General features: G+C 47.2%; 1 protein-coding gene across 1 annotated transcript; it reads left to right on the forward strand.

Moving 5' to 3' along the window:
* Positions 1–2,303: 2,303 nt before the first annotated feature.
* Positions 2,304–18,855, forward strand: efhc1 (EF-hand domain (C-terminal) containing 1; the record flags this gene model as incomplete). The annotated part of the gene is made up of 10 exons (XM_080744975.1): positions 2,304–2,366; positions 11,326–11,547; positions 12,464–12,751; positions 13,583–13,732; positions 15,464–15,656; positions 16,319–16,536; positions 17,284–17,424; positions 17,916–18,129; positions 18,571–18,735; positions 18,833–18,855. The coding sequence occupies 10 exons, from the start codon at positions 2,304–2,306 to the stop codon at positions 18,853–18,855; spliced, it is 1,677 nt and encodes a 558-aa protein (XP_080601101.1).
* Between the last annotated feature and the right edge of the window lie 688 nt (positions 18,856–19,543).

Below are 19,543 nucleotides of genomic sequence, written 5' to 3' on the forward strand. Positions count from 1 at the left end.
AGTGCAGAGAACGCTGCTGCGTCATGACATCAACAAATTCGGTGCGACGTGCCTCTGCCCTCTGCATTCTGATTGGTTAGGGAAATTCAACAGTGATTTTAACACGATTGCCCAGGCTTATTTTTCTTCCGCTCGCCAAAATAAGCCTGGGTTTCCGAGGCTATGTACAAAATAACTGTACGGTCTGCATTCACATTCTCGGATAAAACTATGATCTTTGGGACAAAATCAGCTATCAATGTCGCTCCTGGTCGAACCATTGATAGAGACACGTCTCTTTCAATGTTTTCCAATTGTCTCCCCAACAGGAGAGGTACGATTAGAGGAGGTTATGCATTATGAGCTCAGTTATTACTTACGCCAGCAGAGTGCTGGCAAAGTACTGCATTTGTGGCATATCTGTTTGTGTTTATGCCCGTAGCCAATCATTCTTGGTGACGTCACCATCACCAGCCAATGAGGGACCAGTGTTTTTGGTGACATCACCACCAACAAGTTGGCCCCCCTTCAGAGTGCCAACTTGCCCACCCAGATACATACAGCACCGAACAGCACCGATCGCAGTACTTGAGCGCTCTGCACAAGTAGGCCATACATGGCCACAAGTGCACAAGGCGCAAGATGGCACTTTGACAGAGTGTATTTTTAGCCCCATATTAATGGTCACATTTTAACAGTCAATTCAGTGTACTTTTTTCTGTAAACCCAAAACCCCAAAAGTCCATTGAGTTCAATGGACCTTTTCCTGAAACCTTTTTTGAGCTTAATCGAAAGTCTGTCTGAGGAGGGATTTGTACATTTCCTACTGTACATAATATACGTTGTGAGTGTTTTCAGAGAGCCCACGCAGTTTCTGCAGTTTGAGTATTTGTGCCAAGAAGATGTGGGGCACACTTTAGAGCCTGGACAAAGCCAGATGTTGGAGCTTAGCTCCTTTCAGGAGCACCGCTCAAAGAGAATAAAATGAAAACATTATGGCTCAGCTCAACCACTGTCTGATGGCTATGCCATGGACCTTAGTGTCCCTATTATATGGGGTCAAACATTCTGCAAAGTTTAAGATTCACAAACTCACAACGTGTCATGGCGTGCGACGCATATGTGAGATTGTAGATCTGCTATTTCCGGCAAAGAGATATGGTGTAGGGGGAAATACTAGCAGACCTAGTATTAAGAGCGGATGCAAGTAATGCAGTGTGAACAGGTGATGAAGAATGATGCAGAGAGATTATTAGCCCGCAGACCCCCATTTGAAAAGATATGTCAGGGACCCCCCCAGTTTGACAAGCATTAGGCTTCGCTTCGGACCCCCATTTAATGGCATTTCTATCTCTGAGACCCCCATTCATATTGTAAAATCTATGTAATTTAACTCTGAGAGTAGCCTACGCTCAGATTTGTACACCCTCTGAGTTACAAGGGTCCATTTGGTTCCTATCATTTAGCTGGACCCCACTTTGAGAACCAATGCCTTACATCATTGTCAGACCTAAATCCTTCAACTTCTTGTTTATGATAATCCAAATGATTGGATAAATGGGTTTTGTAGCAATTGTACAACTATTAGGCCTTAATTAGCAAATGTTTAAGCATGTTATAATCATGTAGACCTTTTCGAAACATTAAATATCTTAACATTTTGGGAGAAATAGCCAATTTGCCCACTTTTCCTCAGTGGCCACTTTTCCCCTATGTGCAATATACTGTATATACACAGTGAGAGCGCTCCACCTGCTGGTCTATTATCAGATGTACACCTACATTGTTTCCATTTACTTTTCTTAAAATGTTCACGGATTCAGTGAACTCAATAATTATAAAATAAATATATTCACTGTCACACATACAGCCAGCTGAATCTAAATGGGCCATATGCTAGCTACACCCAGGTTCACCTTAATTTGTGATATTTCATCTTATCTCTAGTCGACCTATAGTAATCTTAATCTGATTCTACAGCCTCAGGGCTGTCACACCAAATTCAGGGCCCTGGGTACAAGGATTCACACTGTAGGCCCCCCTATGTTCTTCATAGGGGGAGGAGGTTTCAAGGACCCCCCACTTTCGGCCCTAGTAACACAGTCCCCTCCCCCCACCCCCATGTGACGCCCCTGCACTATTAATTAGTTTGGGTTTTGTTGCTGTTTCGGATGTTTCCATGGATACCAAACAAATTCACGGTTAGTCCTAAACATGCAGCTAAAAGCAGGGCGAGGATAAACGTTGAATAAACATCCGTCCAGTATCTTCAAGGACCGATTACACATTTCCTAACTTTGAAATGCAGCAAGAAGAGCAGAGTTATGTCTATAAATGCTGACCACGGCCTGCCGTTTTTACCTGGAAACACGTTTCGAGATGTTACGGTAAGAATATGGAACTTGAAGAAGCTGGTCTTCTCAATCAATCGTGAACATTTTACACGGTTGTTCGTATAGCAGCTAAATGATAATGTGGGTGGGGTCTGTCCTGTTATTTTAGGGTGCACTTGATTGATTGATTGATTGATTGATTGATTGATTGATTGATTGATTGATTGATTGATTGATTGATTGAATAGCCTAGCAGTTTGCACACAAAAAAAAGAAAAAGGAAAAAAAGAAGAAGACAACACAGAAAGTCCATTTGGGTCCTGTAGCCTAGGCTACTTAATGGAATACGTTTTTCTTTCTTGGGCTCTGCCTCTGTCTGTCTGTAGATCTAGGCTACTTCTCTGAAGTAACTGAATGAACATTCCTTGGATGGATGATCTATCGAAATGTGAACGTGAACGAATCATAATGCTACAGTCGATCAATTAGTATAATGTAGTGGTGAGGAACAGTAGATAGCCTAGTTAATTCCCATAAGCTAGTCTACATCCTTATGAATGCATTATAAATCAATCAGCATGGGTCATACATTATAGTTAAAGGAGCACTTCACCCATTTTCAACATTCAATCTACATATAATTGGTCCTCACTAACATTTACTTGCGTAAAAGTACAAATGTAAGTGTCAAATTCCACCACTGCTCAAAAAAAGTTATATTTTGGGTGAACTATCCCTTTAAGTATGTTCACCCTTATTCCAGGTGGTCGACCAGCAAAAGTAGTTAATATAGCATCACACTCATTTTAACCACTTTATCCATTTAGGTTATATGTTGGCTATTCAAAAATAGCAGATCTACAATTTCACAGCACGTCACTTTGTGCCACGCTGCAAGCTTGTACATCTGCTATGTTTGAAGGTTCTTGAAAAAATATATGTAAAACATTTTTTTGAAACATTTGACATAAATCTGGGGGTGCCTAAGAATAGAATACTTTGATTTGGAATTTATCAATGTCACTTCAGTTTAACCACATAGACTCTCTATACTTAGTAAAATGGACCGAATGAAACTGTATTGGTGCGTTCTTTTTCAGCCTACTGTACACCAAGTCTCTTCTCCAAAAATTGCAGATCTACAAGCTCACAACATTGTTATAGATCAGCTATTTTTGGTGAATGTTCCCCCTAGAATAGGGCTGCTGGGGTCTAAGTGGTTAAACGCCATCTATAAAAGTTATTCTCAGTCCTTATGGAAACAAATATTCCCTCCAGTTTTCCTGGTGACATACTGTATCTTTGGGGCAAAGATTTACACATTCACATACCGTTAATATGACAAAAGGTGCTATAAAGTAACAATGTAATTCAGGAGTGCAGTGGAAAAGGTTATTTACAGGGGTGACCTGAGCCAGAAATGTTTGAGAACAACTGTTTACTGTCAATATTCCAGGATGACCTCCCACTTGGGTAATGACGCCCCCTGGCGATCATTCAGAGAAACTACTTCAGCTCCCGTACTAACGTAGGTAGGAAGGGCCTGTCACTCAAACCGGAGTGACCCGCCTCCAGGCTATATAAACCCCCGGAGGCGGAAGTAACATCCTCTTTTCACTCTCTGCGATATCACATTCAGATAAGTTGAAACTCAGCCTTTGTATTATTATTCTTCGCGCATTAGCCTAAAGCGGTGGCATTGGAGTCGCCCACTGGCGAGTGTTGAATTAACCCGTACTTAAGAATACTTATTCTTGTTCCGTCCTAAATCGACGGTTATTTCCTTTTATAACAAAGGATTATTACTGCTTGTTCAGGCCTCCGCCGAAGCAAGCGTGGCATAGCATTAGCCGTTAGCTTGTTAGCTCGTCTGCTATTGTTAACGTTAGCTACACTGCTTACCGCTTGTTCAGGCCCTGCCCGAATCAAGCGTGGCCTAGCCTTAGCCGTTAGCTTGTTAGCTCGTCTGCTTCTGGTTAACTCTATCTACAGTGCTTCGCCATGGATCCTCTGGCCTTCCTGCCGAGGCAATGTCCAGGCTGTCCAGGACTCATCGACGGACAGGATCTTCACCATCTCTGTGTCGGCTGCATGGGCGTTGCACACGCCTTCTCTGCACTGAGTCCTCAGGGGAGAGCTGGACCTTTCTGTGACTGCTGCGTGGCCTACGACCACGATGTACTGATACACCGGTTCTACCTAGCCAGGGCAGGCCTCGGGGCCTGCGCTCCACCAGGTGGGTCCACTGCTCTCAACCCCACAGCCCAGTCTTTCCTTCCCCAGGCGGCCCGCACCGTTGGTCAAGGTGCGGCGCTGCCTTCCGGAGATCCGCTTGGCAATCAGCGCGCCATTCCAAGTCAAGATGGCGCCGTGCTACATGAGACACCGCCTGCCGCGCAACCGACCGCAGCTAGCTCCACTGTCACTGGAGCTGGCGGGTCTGGTGAAGTCGCCGCTAAGAAGGCGACCAAGAAGGCTAACATCCAGATGACGAAATCTCCGGTAGCCTTTTCCCCTTCGGGCGCGGTGCCCAAAAAGAAACGCTTGGATGTGACCGTCGGGGACGTCCCCCTCGACGTGAGCATCACCAAAACAGTCCAGACCTTCAGGCGAGAGTCGGACCTGAGCTCCTGTCAGAGCGAGGGTTCTGGTTCTGAATACTCTGGATACACGGCCGAGGAGGAGGAGGACTCCGTCGAGGACGAGGGTTCTCGACTCACGGTCACTGTGAAAGGTAATGCCCCTGCGGCTCCAGCACGTCAACTGGACGCCGCAGGGAGCTCCCAGGCCTCCTCAGGCACCACTGCCCCTCCACCCGCCAGTCAAGCGAGTGAAGCGGGAGCAGAGGACGTCGATTCTGCAGCAGAAATGCTGGATCATCTCACAGTCTACATGAGAGCTCTGGCCAGAGTTGGAGAGGAGTTGCCACCTCCTCTCCCCTCTGAAGAGGCCGAGGATGATGACGAAATGCCCGGGCAGGAGCCTTCGGTTCCCGCCCCGTATGTCCTCTCCAGGCTGCCGCTGGTGAAAGGTTTCACCAAGGCCCTCCATTCCTCATGGAAGACACATAAAGACCCCAGGAAGCTGCCTTTTTCTGTGTTGGATTTGGTGGGCGGTGCGGAGGCAGGCATGTCCACCTGCCCTAACCTGGACCACCTGTTGGCACAATCTTTTCTGAGTTCCGTCAGACCCCAGTACAAAGATGTAGGCACAGCTAAAAACGGGCCGTTTGTTGGCCCCGTCGGCACCAACCCGCCGGGGTTCACTGTCCTGGAGGACAAGCTGCAGTCGGACAGGGCTCGTAACGCCTACCGGTCCGCTGCTCTGGCCGCTAAGGACCTGAATCTGATCCAGCTCTTGCTCGCTTCCACCAAGGACCTGGTCAAAGGTCTGCCCACGGGGGAGCACACAGCTGAACTGAACACTCTATTTGACATCATGCTGAAGGTCAATTGGCATGCGGTTAAGTGGATGGGCAGGTCCATGGACTACAACCTCCAGTCTGAGAGAGCCCGCTGGCTCGACTATGTCGACCTCGAGCCTAAGAGGGACGTGGGCGAGAAGCCTCTAGGTCCTCGCGGGGAGATGTACAAGTCTCTCATAAACATGGAGAACAGTCCCACCACCCTCATGGGTGGGGGCTTGGAGCTGCTGCAGGGTAGAGTTACCTTCTTCAAGGCGGCTAAGGACATCGTCGAGTCCACCACAGTGCCACAGGATGAACCGCAGCAAGCTAGGAGGACGTCCCGCTCCTCCCGCGCCAAGGAAAGGGGCCGCTCTGCTTCTTTTAAGAAGCACTCGTCTTCCTCCAGGGGAGCCTCTGCAGCCAGGGCGCCTGACAGGCCCCGCAGCAAGGCTGTGGTTCCCGAGCGCGCTCAGCCGCGCCGCCCGTCCAAGGATGGCAGGCAGCAGTCTTCATACCGCGGTGGCCGCGGTAGGGGACAGCGCAAATGACACTCTGAAGAGGGGAATTGTGCTGGGGCGGGGGTCCGAGGTGTCTCTCGGTCCCCCTCCCCCCAAACGAGGGCGTTTTTCGGTACCCCGTGTCGGGGAAATGAAAATGTTGATTTTGATGCCTCCTGTGTCGACAATAAACATGTTGAAAGAGCAAAGTCTGTCTCTGTCCAACTCTCTCGCACTAGCACAGACGACCCCATCGTGCATGCCTCCTGTAGTAATGATGAAGTCCTGTCAGGACTCGATAATCAATCACAGGTTTTATCAGAAACCAGTAATGTTAATGTCAAACAATTATGTGGTTCCTCAAGCGCGCGAGTGGGATATCCCTCGCGTCGACAATATGAATCCTTTATGCATGCCTCCTGTAAGAATGATGGAGTCCCGTCAGGACTCTTTAATCAGTCAGAGGTTTTATCAGCAACCAGTAATGTTAACGTCAAACAATTATATGGTTCCTCATGCGCGCGAGTGGATTTTCCCTCGCGTGAGCGATGCTATGAATTTAACCTTGAGTCAGAAATTCTGTCGGCCTACTATGAGCCCGGGTCAAGGGACAAGCATAAAGGCCTTAGAGCAGGTATTAAACGTAAAAGTTCCTCTCCTGTCAGGGGAGAATGCTTTAGTTGTGGGCGAGTCTGTTTATCAGTCGAATCGCTTTGCTCTTCCTGTCGCTCTATCGAGCGAAAACCGAACGCTTCCGGTTTCACCGGATACGGATTCGCTAGCTCCCCGCTTCCGGTCCGGCCGCAAAAGAGCTCCGCTAGTCAAGCGGTACAATCAGAAGGTGTTCCCACCTTGCGGCCTATTGAACCCCTGCGCTCCGCATCCGGGTGTTCCGGATACGGATACGCAGGTTCCCCACTTCCGGTCCCGCCGCAAAATAGCTCCGCTAGTCAAGCGGTACAACCAGAAGGTGTTTCCGCCATGCGGCCTATTGAACCCTTGCGCTCCGCATCCGGTCGTTCCGGATACGGATACGCAGGTTCCCCACTTCCGGTCCGGCCGCCAAAAAGCTCCGCCGTCACGGAAGCACAGTGGTGGGGTTTCTCTCGCTCAAAACACGCTAGCACGCTGTGCGCGCCAGTGGAAGTTATGCAACCCGAGCCATTGGGTATTTCGAACGATAACCAGGGGTTACAGGTTACAGTTCGCAGATATACCCCCGCTTTCGAGCAGGGTTATTCATACCAGAGCACGTGGTTTAAAAGCAAGTCTTTTGAGAGAAGAGATCAGCTCATTGCTAAGCAAGGGTGCTATAGTGGAGCTGGACAGGACCCAATCCCGCATGGGATTTTGGAGCCGTTATTTCCTGGTGCCCAAAAAGGGGGGGGGGGCTACGTCCCATCCTGGACCTAAAGGCACTAAACGTGTACCTGAAGAAGTACGTTTTCAGGATGCTAACAGTACCCACCATGTTACGGTCGGTCAGGCAAGGGGATTTCCACTGTTCAGTGGATCTGAAGGATGCTTATCAGCACGTCCAGATTTATCCCCCACACAGGAAATTCCTTCGGTTCGCCTTCGAGGGTCGCCTGTACGAGTATACAGTACTCCCTTTCGGTCTGTCACTGAGCCCGAGGGTTTTCGTGAAAGTGACCGAAGCAGCCATCGCCCCGCTGAGACAGCAGGGCGTCAGGTTGGCGACGTACATCGACGATTGGATGATTTCAGCGAGCTCCGCCCACGAAGTGGCGCGTCACACACAAGTGGTTTTGGCTCACCTGAAGGCCTTAGGTTTCATAGTCAACCACGGCAAGAGCATGCTGACTCCAGCAAGTCGTCTTACATTCATTGGGGTCCTTCTGGACTCATCCGACATGTCGGCCCGTCTCTCAGAGGAGAGGGTGGACAGGTTTCGGGAATGTCTCGACTCCTTTCAAGTGGGCCAGGAGGTCACTTACAGGAGTTGCATGGTACTGACGGGAATGATGGCTTCCGCAGTACATCTGTTGCGTTTGGGCAGGTTTCATATGAGACCTTTTCAAAGATGGATGTTATCCCTCGGGATCCCGCCCTCCTTGAAGTACAAGAAGGTTACGGTTTCCCCTTCCTGCGCGATCGCCCTGTCTCCGTGGCTGGTGGAGGGGTTCCTCACCAGCGGAGTCTCGATGGGCGAGGTGGTTTCCCACAAGTCGATCACGACAGACGCCAGTCTCAGTGGATGGGGAGCCACTTTCGAGGGGCGCACAGCGCAGGGGCTTTGGCCTCTGGAGATGAGGGGTCGTCACATCAACTATTTGGAGTTGATGGCTATACTCCTGGCGCTCAAGCATTTCGAGCCTTGGATTTTGCATTGTCACGTCCTGGTCAGGACAGACAATACGACGGCCATGTTTTATGTCAACAAACAGGGGGGCCTGTCGTCGTTGCCACTGGACCGTCTGGCTCGAGAATTGACGGTTTGGTGCTTGTCGCGCCTCAAGTCGATCAGGGCCTCACACGTCCCAGGTCTCCTCAACAGCGGAGCAGATCTCCTGTCCAGGGGAGGTCCTCGCTACGAGGATTGGTCTCTCCACCCCAGGGTGGTGAGCCAGATTTTTCGCAAGTTTGGTCAGCCAGTGGCGGACCTGTTTGCGTCAGCGGAGAATACGAAGTGTCCGTTGTTCTTCGCGGTGAAGGGCAGTCCTCCCTTGGGGTTGGACGCCTTAGCGCACACGTGGCCGAGAGGTCTACTGTACGCGTTTCCCCCCTTCGACTTAATCCGACCCACTCTGGAGAGAGTCAGGAGGTTCGGTCTGGAGATGCTCCTGGTGGCTCCCTACAAGGGCACGTGGAGATCGGCGATCGCCCCTCTCCTTTGCGAACCGGGTTGGCAGCTGCCTCAGTGCAGGGACCTGTTGAGTCAGGCCAGGGGGGAGATCTTCCACCAAGACCTGCAGGTCCTAGACCTGTGGGTTTGGCACGTGAAAGGTTAAACCTGCTGGCAGCCGGTTTTTCTTCTGAAGTGGTTGATACCATTCAGAGTGCTAAGGCGCCCTCTACGAGGGCGTCTTATGATGGAAGGTGGAATGCCTTTGAGGACTGGTGTGAGTCGCGTGTTCCACCTGTGGTGGCTCATGTGGCGTCAGCCCAGGAAATTCTGGAATTTATGCAGAACCGCTTGAGAAGTGGTCTAGCATTTTCTACCCTTAGGGGGTATTTGGCGGCTATTAATGCCTGTCACCTGGGGGTGGCGGGCAAGGCACCTTCTAAAGTCCCGGAGGTCATCAAGTTCATGCAAGGAGTTGAACGTTTGAGGCCGGTGACTAGGTCTTTGTTCCCAGTTTGGGATCTGCAGGTGGTTCTAGGGGGCCTATGTCGGGCTCCCTTTGAGCCGCTTGTAGGGATGCCTTTGAAACTTTTGAGTTTCAAGACGGCTCTTTTGCTGGCTTTGGCCACGGCTAAAAGAGTTGGTGACCTGCAAGCTCTCTCGGTGTCTGCGGAGTGCATGCAGTTTATGAACAATGATCTCAAGGTGTTGCTCAAGCCTCATCTTAAGTTTGTTCCTAAGAACATGGTGGTTCCTAAGGAGCCTGTTGTTCTTCTGGCTTTTCATCCTCCTCCGTTTGTCTCGGTGGAGGATGAACGGCTGAATTGCCTTTGTCCGGTCAGGGCATTGAAGGCCTACTGTGACAGGACTGCTGGTTCTAGAGCTTCTTCTCAGCTCTTTGTAGAAATGGGCAATGTTCTTGTCAGAAAGCCGGTGTCTAGACCCACTCTTTCGAGGTGGATTGTGGATGCTATTAGGCTGGCTTACTCTAGTGCGGGGGTGGAAGTGCCGGCGGCACTTAAAGCCCATAGCACTAGAGGTGTGGCTACTTCGTGGGCACTGGCAAAGGGAGTCTCCGTTCAGGAGATTTGTGTTTCGGCGAATTGGTCTTCGCCTTCTACCTTTGCAGCCTACTATCACCTGGATATCGAATCCTCTTCGCTAGCGCATTCGGTTCTGGGTGCAGTTGCCTCCTCTACGTCATAGAGGAGTCGGATCTTCCCCTCCCACAGGTGGGCATGTAGCCACCTGGGGTACTTTGGGGGGACCCTGTGTTTTCCTTATATAGTGTGTCTTACTTATAAGGCGGACTTGTCCTTTTCATTTAGTTGAATGAGGCGGACTTCGGTCTGTCAGGGTCTCTCTTTATTTTCTCATGCCTTCACACCCAGGTCCGGTGGGCCTGGGACCTTCTGGGTGATGGGTCACGCCCGTTTGGGCTGTGCTCACCCGTATGAGGGGTGTGTGGGGGTATGAGAGTAGGTTGTGGCTTAGAGGGGAGTTTAAGAATCCCAAGTGGGAGGTCATCCTGGAATATTGACAGTAAACGGTAGGTTCCGTACGGAACCATTGTTTACTTAGATATGGAAGGATGACCTCCCACGTAATGCCCCTCTGTTTCACTGAATGTGGCAGAGAGTGGTATTAAGAGGATGTTACTTCCGCCTCCGGGGGTTTATATAGCCTGGAGGCGGGTCACTCCGGTTTGAGTGACAGGCCCTTCCTACCTACGTTAGTACGGGAGCTGAAGTAGTTTCTCTGAATGATCGCCAGGGGGCGTCATTACCCAAGTGGGAGGTCATCCTTCCATATCTAAGTAAACAATGGTTCCGTACGGAACCTACCGATTTCTGTCTTTTGACTTGATTGAGTTGAGATAGATAGATATTATCCCAAGGGGGGAAATCAGTACGTTGCCCGGAGGCAGCACAGCAGCTTAATGTTATTTACAAAGTTACATAGAAGAATGAAAATAAAACTTTTTACTGTGTACACAGTAAAAGAGGAAGTTACCCCCCCCCCCCCCCCCCCTCAAAACAGTCAACGCTCATACTACTCGGAACAACGGACCGGCGGAACAATGAGCGGACTCCTACTTAAAAAGCAAATAGCAATACTTAAAGCACAACTTATCAATACAGTGCCAAACAAAAGTGTCAACAGTCAATGCTAGTCAGTGCAAAAAAAAGGGTGACACAGCAAGACGCACATGAAAACCCTCCCTGGAAAGGTCCTTAGAGGTCAGAGTCAGTACACCTATGCTTGCTGTATGTAATGCATCATGATCTGTGTGTGTTTCTATAGAAGTCGGCCTTCCACCGGGCCCAGTCGCTGGGCTACAGGAATGGCTACGCCCTGCAGCAGCGGCCCACCGTCGGCATCGGACAGGCGGCTCTGCTGTCGGCGCAGCTGACCCAGGATGAGATCAACGAGCTGTCCAAAGAGATCCCGGCCCTCACCTACGGCGCTCCAAGACGCGGCACGTCACTAGACTTCATACCCGCTCACGTGGCCCTCGACAAGAAGGTAGGCATATTCACGAAACCAACCGTCCCAACAAATTTGTGTGAGTTATTTCTTCCCTGACATGCTTTAAAACTGTCTGTGAACGGTTCCAAACTGCTATAATGTTGAGGAGTTGCTCATTCAGCAATGGATATGTCACACCAGTGGTTCTCAAAGTGGATTCATTCCAGGGACTCTTTGGGTTCCTTTAGGGGGGACTAAATTGACCGATACAAGCCTGTAACTCTGACAGTGTACACTGTCAGAGTCAAGGGGAAACCTTGACATTTGCCAGTTTGAGAAACACTGTCACACCACCATCACTTACAGACTCAGACACAGGTAGGCAGGCATGTTTTCTGAAATGGGATTTCTTTCTTTCTCTTTCTACAGTAGTCATTGTGTATCCCACCTTGATTCAGTTACAACACACCCTCAGCCTCTTTTTCTCTCTATTTTATAATAAATAATCAACTTTATTTATAATTGAAAAAAAGAAGTGTGCAAAGGAAATAGTTACAAATTTGTAATTATGGAAAGGCCTTTTGATGGAAGTAAGCCGTAAGTCATAATGAAAGGGATAGTTCACCCCATCGAGACTTTGATATTCATGGATAGTTTTTGTTTGTTTTGTTTTTGTTGTTGCATTCCTAAGCCAATAATTACCAGCAGTGGTTCCCTATGGAGACACAAAGATTCTCCTTTTGTGTCTCTATTGGGAACCACTGCTGGTCATCAGAAACAAAACAATATCCATGAATTCAAGTGTCCATGGGGACGGTTGATTTATATTTACTGATTTGATTTATTGATTTGCACAACAGGAATACATAAATAGTATACTACTTCTTTGACTTGTTGTGTCGGTGAGTATAAGAAACCCTAGGGGGACTTATAAACAAATGAGCAGGTCTTCTCATTGTCTTTCCTCTGCCAGGTGCTGCGTTTCTTCGGCTACTTCCACGAGGACGTGCTCGACTCCCCCATTGAGGAGCGCCGTGTGCGCCCCGTGGTCGTCTACTACCACCTGGAGGACGACAGCATGTGCGTCATGGAGCCGCAGGTGGAGAACTCCGGACTGTGCCAGGGCAAGCTGGTCAAACGCCAGCGTCTGCCCAAGAACGACCGCGGCGACCACTACCACTGGAAGGACCTGAACGTGGCCATGGACCTGGCGGTCTACGGGGTCGTCTACCGCCTCACGCACTGTGACCCCTACACACAGGTGAACAAATACGCTGCTTTTCACCCGCTTGACTTGAAAATATGAGCGCTCCACGTTGACACAAACGGTGACATCTGTATAGGAGTGGTTTTCAGCCCTTTTCACATCAAGGTACATTATTTATTCTGCATTTGATCCACAGACCACCATTTGATGAGATTTAGCCCATCAGACCCAAAACTTTGAACATTTTGTTGTCGTTGGATAGGATTTTGTCCACAATTCCATGTGGTACCATAGGAGAGATATCAGGCAAATGTAAAAATCTACTACATTCTCTAATTGTGTAGACTTCTTGTAAATGAAGTAATGCAGATGTTTAACAATAATGTAACTCTTTTACGGGTCCATTTGGTTTCATTTTACACCAACAGTCCAAATGGACCCATAAGGATCACAGGTGTACGCCAATCTCTAATTACTGTACAGTAAGTGTACAAATGTAACCAAATTATGTAACTAAAAATCCGCAAATGGTGACAAAGGATTTCACCCACTTTTAAACACATACATCTGTGGTATGACAATAAATCTGAAGTTGAAGTCGAGTTCAAATGGATACATTAACAGAGGATTTTACTGTGTAACAAATATAAATATTTTTTTTATTAATTGGTGGGTTATAGGCTAGGTGAACTTGTGAACTCTTGTCTCTTGATATTATATAACCATTTATGCTGTGTGTGTGTGTGCGTGTGTGTGTGTGTGTGTGTGTGTGTGTGTGTGTGTGTGTGTGTGTGCGTGCGTGTGTCACCCTCTTCCTCTCTCTCTCTCTCTGTCTCTCACCTTCGCTGTCATTTTCACACTGTGTTGCCTGATGTGACTGGACAGGAGTTCATGGAGAGTGAAGGCATGATCTTGAACGACTCTGAGCCGACCCCTGTGGATCCTTACATCACACATCGTGTCCAGCCCCAGCGCTCCTATGTCTCACCCCCCGACTCTGACCACTTCCACCAGTTCCTCACAATGGACCGCAAGGTAGGGGAAGGAAGGGTAGAGTACTTATTTCCGAGTTCACTCGCACAGTGCTTCGCAAACACTTTCATGTCAAGGACCCTCAAATTGATGTGTATTTGGCCACGGACCCCCCACCACATCTGAAAAGGTTTTGTGTCAGGGACCCCCATAAGAGAATATTTGTCAAAAATAGCCAAGAAATAAAATAGGGCTGTTTACATTGTTCCCCTGGGGACCCCTCCTGCACCCCACTTTGAGAACCCACTGTGTCTGTGGGCCAGTGGTGGAAAGTAACTAAGAACCGTATTTTCCGGACTATAAGGCGCACTTAAAAGCCTTTAATTTTCAAAAAAAAACTACAGTGCGCCTTATAGTCCAGTGCGCCTTATATATGGATCATTCATTGACATTGACATTCCCTTTAGCACAGCTCCATATGTTTGATGCATAACGCAACGGTAGCGTCTATTATGTGCGCCTTATAGTCAGGTGTGCCTTATATATGAAAACAGTTTGAAAATAGACCATTCATTGACAGTGCGCCTTATAGTCAGGTGCGCCTTATAGTCCAGAAAATACTGTACTGTACTTAATTAAGTACAATGTTAAGGTATTTGTACTTTACTGGAGTATTTCCAATTTCCAATACTTTTACTTCTACTCCACTGCATCTCAGAGACAAATATTGTACTTTTACTCCACTTCATTTATTTGAAAACTTTAGTCACTTTGTAGATTTAGATTAGTATTACACGACATACATTAACCACTTCAGCCCTAAATACATTTCGGCCATTTGAAAATAGCCGATCTACAAGCTCGCGATGCGACGCATTGTGAGCTTGCTCAACTCAAAAGGCTTGAGTACAGCATGATGGGCACGAAATAGCATGTGAAGTCGTCAGCACACGCAAATATAACACCTTTAATAATGCACAAAAGCAGAAGGAAATAACCCTAACCCCTTCCTCTGCATTTCTGACTCATGTGGGTGTGATGTCTGGTTTTATGACACGGCTAGCGAGCCTATCTCATTCTGGCCACAAAAGTGTGAACTTGCTAGGTTGCACAGAGAGAGACTGCAAACATAGCTGCAATTAAATGACCCAAATGACAATCCATGGTAAATTAGCTAGACTATTATAGTAGAGCGCTGCTGTGACAGTTAAACATAACATGCAGTTCAGTCAGGAACACTCACGTCAAAGTAGATTTAACCATTTTATTGCAAAACATGGAATACAGTTAAACTTGGCGTTACAGGCTCCGCTTTCAGAGATGTTCCTTGATTTTTTTCCAAGTAGCACGTTAAGCAAAATCAGGGAACGTTATGCTTAAAAAGTTAAAAACCTATGGACTATCGAAAAATGTTGAATTGAAAAATGTTAAAATAATAAAGAATAATAAAGAAAAGAAAATAAAACACCTCATATGGATACAATAGCAGTACAATAGCAATATAGTGATATTAGCTTGAATCAGCCAGACTCTGATCAAAAGGTGGAGGCTGGAGTGGAGGAGGCAGCTAAACAGCAGCAGAGGCAGTAAGACAAGCAGAGCTATAGTGAATGCAAGCCGTATTTAAAGAAGCCTCCCTTTGAGCTAACTGACAGCTGAGGCAAACAAGACTCTTGTGTCCTGCACAAACTAACGCTATGCTTCATTTAGTTACCTCTCGTCTTGCTCATCACAAAAACAATACTCAGTTGAGTCCTCATTCTTGACATAGTGTACTCTCCCTCTTCTCCGCAGGTATTGCGATTCTTTGCCATGTGGGACGACACTGGCGCTCTGTACGGGGAGGCCAGGCCAGTGACCATCCAGTACTACCTGGTAGATGACACGGTGGAGATCAGGGAGGTGCACCAGGCCAACAGCGGCCGAGACCCCTTCCCTGTCCTGCTGCGGAGGCAGAGGCTGCCCAAGGACATTAACCCAGCCTGTGGTGAGACACAACGCTTCAGAATCCTACACTGTGTTTTAATATGGCATATGATTCAACACAGTTCAATCTGGATGTCGTGGAACTATCATTTACTACTTTACTGGTCTATTCATGTCAAATGCAATGAAGTCCCCTCAGATGGAATTAATACATTCTGTCTAAAGATATGATTTTGTGAGGCCTATAACACTGTTGTTTAAATCTTGCAAGGGCACCGGAAACCGGATCACAGGATTACTTTGTGTTGGACTACTTTCCTTATGTGGATTACTTTCCTTTAGGCCTATATCTCACCTGCACATGAGACTATTTTAAATATAATAGTATGCATGTTCTATATCTGTTACGGTTCTATTGCTGCACCCTACAGTATGTACACATCTGTATCTGCTGCTATTTTTAATCTCACATACAGTACCTGTCATGCGGCATACTGTACATATTTTCTCACTCAACTCATATCAGGAACATTTGATCATTTGACCCGTTTCTGTCCTTGTTTTTCCTTTCTCTTCTACATCTATTCTTCGTCCCTTCCTGTAATCTACAGTATGAACGAAGGAGCTTGTACTTGTACACCTAAAAATCTGTAATAAAATGTTTGTTTTTTTCACCATAATAAAGCTGTTTGTGAATAAAAGCCTGCTCTACCGTCTCCCCAGAGCCCTTCCCTCGCTGTGTGCTGGAGGTGTCCCGGCAGGAGGTGTGTGAGTATTACTCCCCCAAGGACTTCCAGGTGGGGGAGACGGTGGAGCTCCTGGGCCGCCGCTTCCTGCTGTACGACTGCGACGACTTCACCAAGAGCTTCTACCAGCAGCACCACCCGAACATAGAGCTGAAGCCCAAGGACCTGCCAACGACAGAGATGCACGTGACGAGGGTGAGAAAACCCCAGCCCGACTGACACCAGATTCATGGATCTGATGCTGATCCCCATTTTAGAGAGTCCATCGATTATATAGATGCTGTGACTGATATTTTGTCAGAAAACACAAAATCAATTGTAATCCATTTGAAATGCTTAGGTTAATGTTTAAGACATCACTTTGAAAACACTTGTGATGGCATACCCAAAATAAGGTTAGAAATCAAGACACATCATCTGTAAAATGGCTCATACTGTCAAAAAAGTCAAATAATGGCCAATATACTGTATCAGTCTGACAGGCTTTAGAGAAAACATGCACTGCCCTGTCTGGAAATAACTTAAGAATGTCAATGTTGGTTTGCAGTCTACAGTATATAGTAGCCTGTCATTTACTCTTCTGATTACAATTTAGGCATTTAGCAGAAGCTCTTAATCCAGAGCGATTTACAATAAGCAAGGACAGCACAAAGTAACACATCAACATCTCAACATCAATACATCAATTGAATAGAAATAGTAGAAACCTATTCAATAAAATCTAAAACAATCAAAACATCAATAATCTGTACATCGAAGCTAAACACACTTCAGCTTTGATGTACGATAGGATGCCAAGTCAAACATGTCCTGAAAAGATTAATTACATGTATGGTCATTGAGAGTTAAGTTTTCCCCCGTTCCTCCTCCTTGCTCTCCCCTACTCTATATCCTCTTACCTCTTCTCCTCATAACATTTCATTTTCTCCCGTCTCCTTACAGGAGATTCCCCCCTACAATGGCTTTGGCTCACTGGAGGACTCTCTCCAGAACTGCCTCACTCTGATCCCAGAGCCTCCCAAAAAGGACCTGTTGAAGATGCTGGAGAATGACCAGAAAGTGTTGCGCTACGTCGCCAAGCTGGTGAGAGAATGAATGGCGACTGAATGACAAACACAAGTGACATGACAACCTGACGGGTCACTGAACTCTTACCATCTTACCAACAATAAGCTTCAACGCAATAACAGACAAGTCTCCCTTGAACTTTGTAAATCGCTCTGGTTAAGGGCTAAACAGCAACATTGTAAGTTGTAATTTATCATTCCTTCTGCCTCTTTAGACGAACGCCTAATAGCTGACTATGGCTCACGGGGAACTAGTGTTTGTGAGGGGGGACAGGGTCCTTGTCGCTGCACCTGCAACTCGTAGTGCAGTCATGGTGCAAGTTTAGTTACCGGTATATGAGGGGAAAGGGAACTGAAACTCCTCGCTGTCAGTTGAAAAGCAGCAGCTGGCAACATAGTCAAATGTAACAACCATATAATGTTAAATTGACCAGCCATTCATTGACATGTGTTGAGTTCCGACCCTGGTTATTCTCTCCCCTAACCCCCTCCTCCCTGCTGTTCCAGGACTCTCAGAATCCCAGCGACGAGGGTCGTCGCTTCATCATCTCTTATTTCGTGTCCAGCGACATGGTCTCCATTTTTGAGCGACCCGTCCGCAACTCTGGGATCATCGGTGGGAAGTTCCTGGAGAAGACATGCATCCCCAAGCCGGGCAGCACCGTGGACAATCCTGCCTTCTACTCACCAGAGGACTTTGCAATTGGAGCCACTGTGGAAGGTAAGGCGTGATTTAGACTTTTGTTGGGTGTGTCGCGCAGCAGATCTGTTAGGCTCGCATTGCGCTGCAACATGTGAGCTTGTAGAACTACTTGTTTTGGTGCGCGACAGCATCAACGCAACAGTAGAACAGGTTCTTCCACTGGACTGTATTGAAATGACGAGAAAACATAAAGGGATAGTTCACCCAAAAAATAACTTTTTTTCCTATCGATTAATTACCCCACGGAGACATAAATCCGTGGATATTGTTGTTTTTGTCGCATTCCCAAGCTAATAATTTGATGACCAGCAGTGGTTCCCTATGGAGAATTATTGGCTTAGGAATGTGACAAAAAACTAAATATCCACACATTTCAGTTTAGAAGTAGCAATTCTTAGACATTTCTTTAGTTTCTTTCACATCCTTGCAATACCACCTCCTTTCCGTCCTTCTCCTTAGTTTTCCGACATCGCTTTGTCCTGATCGATGCCGACCACTACGTGCTCAAGTTCCTGGAGTCCGTCGCAGACCGGATCCCCTCGCAGACCCTCCACTCTGTGCGGCAGAGGCTGGGCGTGCATCCAGACCAAGGGATGCTTGATGATCAGACAACCGGACAGAATGGTACAACGCGCTGAAATCAACTTCTGTGCCCCCAGTCAAATATAACATGAGGGGTAAAATAATGGTGTTACTTGCTGCTGTGTTCCTCGTTCCTCAGGTGACTTCTTCGTGATGCGATGATACAGAGGACAATGTTATTCACACCAGTGTTACTTCCTCTTCAACCAGTGGTTCTCAAACCCCCTTAACTGACCGTATCAATGGAACCAAATGAACTTGGAAGGTTCCATCTGTACGCCATCATGTAAGGGTCCATTTTTATTTTAAACTGTACACTGTTACACTGCATGGTATTGTCGTTGTTGGGACTTGTCTTTGGGGCCTGCATGGTATGTGGGTCCACACTCTTGTCGGTCACTGTGATCATGTCTTTGTGTAATAAGGCTGAGAGTGCTCCTGGCACAAGCATTTCATTGTATCTGTACCTGTATGGATATGTGTGACAATAAAACTGAACCGAACCGAAACTAATTTGGAACACCCTCAAGGAACCCTGAGCGTCCCTGGAGCCCTCTTTGAGAGAACCACTGTCTTAAACAATTCAAAAATTCTGAACGCTGTTCTCCTAACTTTGAACCAAGACCCTTCAGTATATCGCTTTAGTAAATATTCTGTTTAAACATTGGACATTTGTGTTGATTTGTGCGTTTGTGATCTGCCTCCTTGTGGACAATTTGTGTCACTTTTTTGTGTCAGTGACCTCGGATTACCCCCATCTTCAAGCAATGGTGGAAAACGTACTCATATATTTTACCTAAGTAAAAGTATCAGGACTGCAATGTAGAAAATACTCTGCTACAAGTAAAAG

Source organism: Nannobrachium achirus (genome assembly GCF_963921795.1).
Source record: "Nannobrachium achirus genome assembly, chromosome: 16".
NCBI classification, from domain to species: domain Eukaryota; kingdom Metazoa; phylum Chordata; class Actinopteri; order Myctophiformes; family Myctophidae; genus Nannobrachium; species Nannobrachium achirus.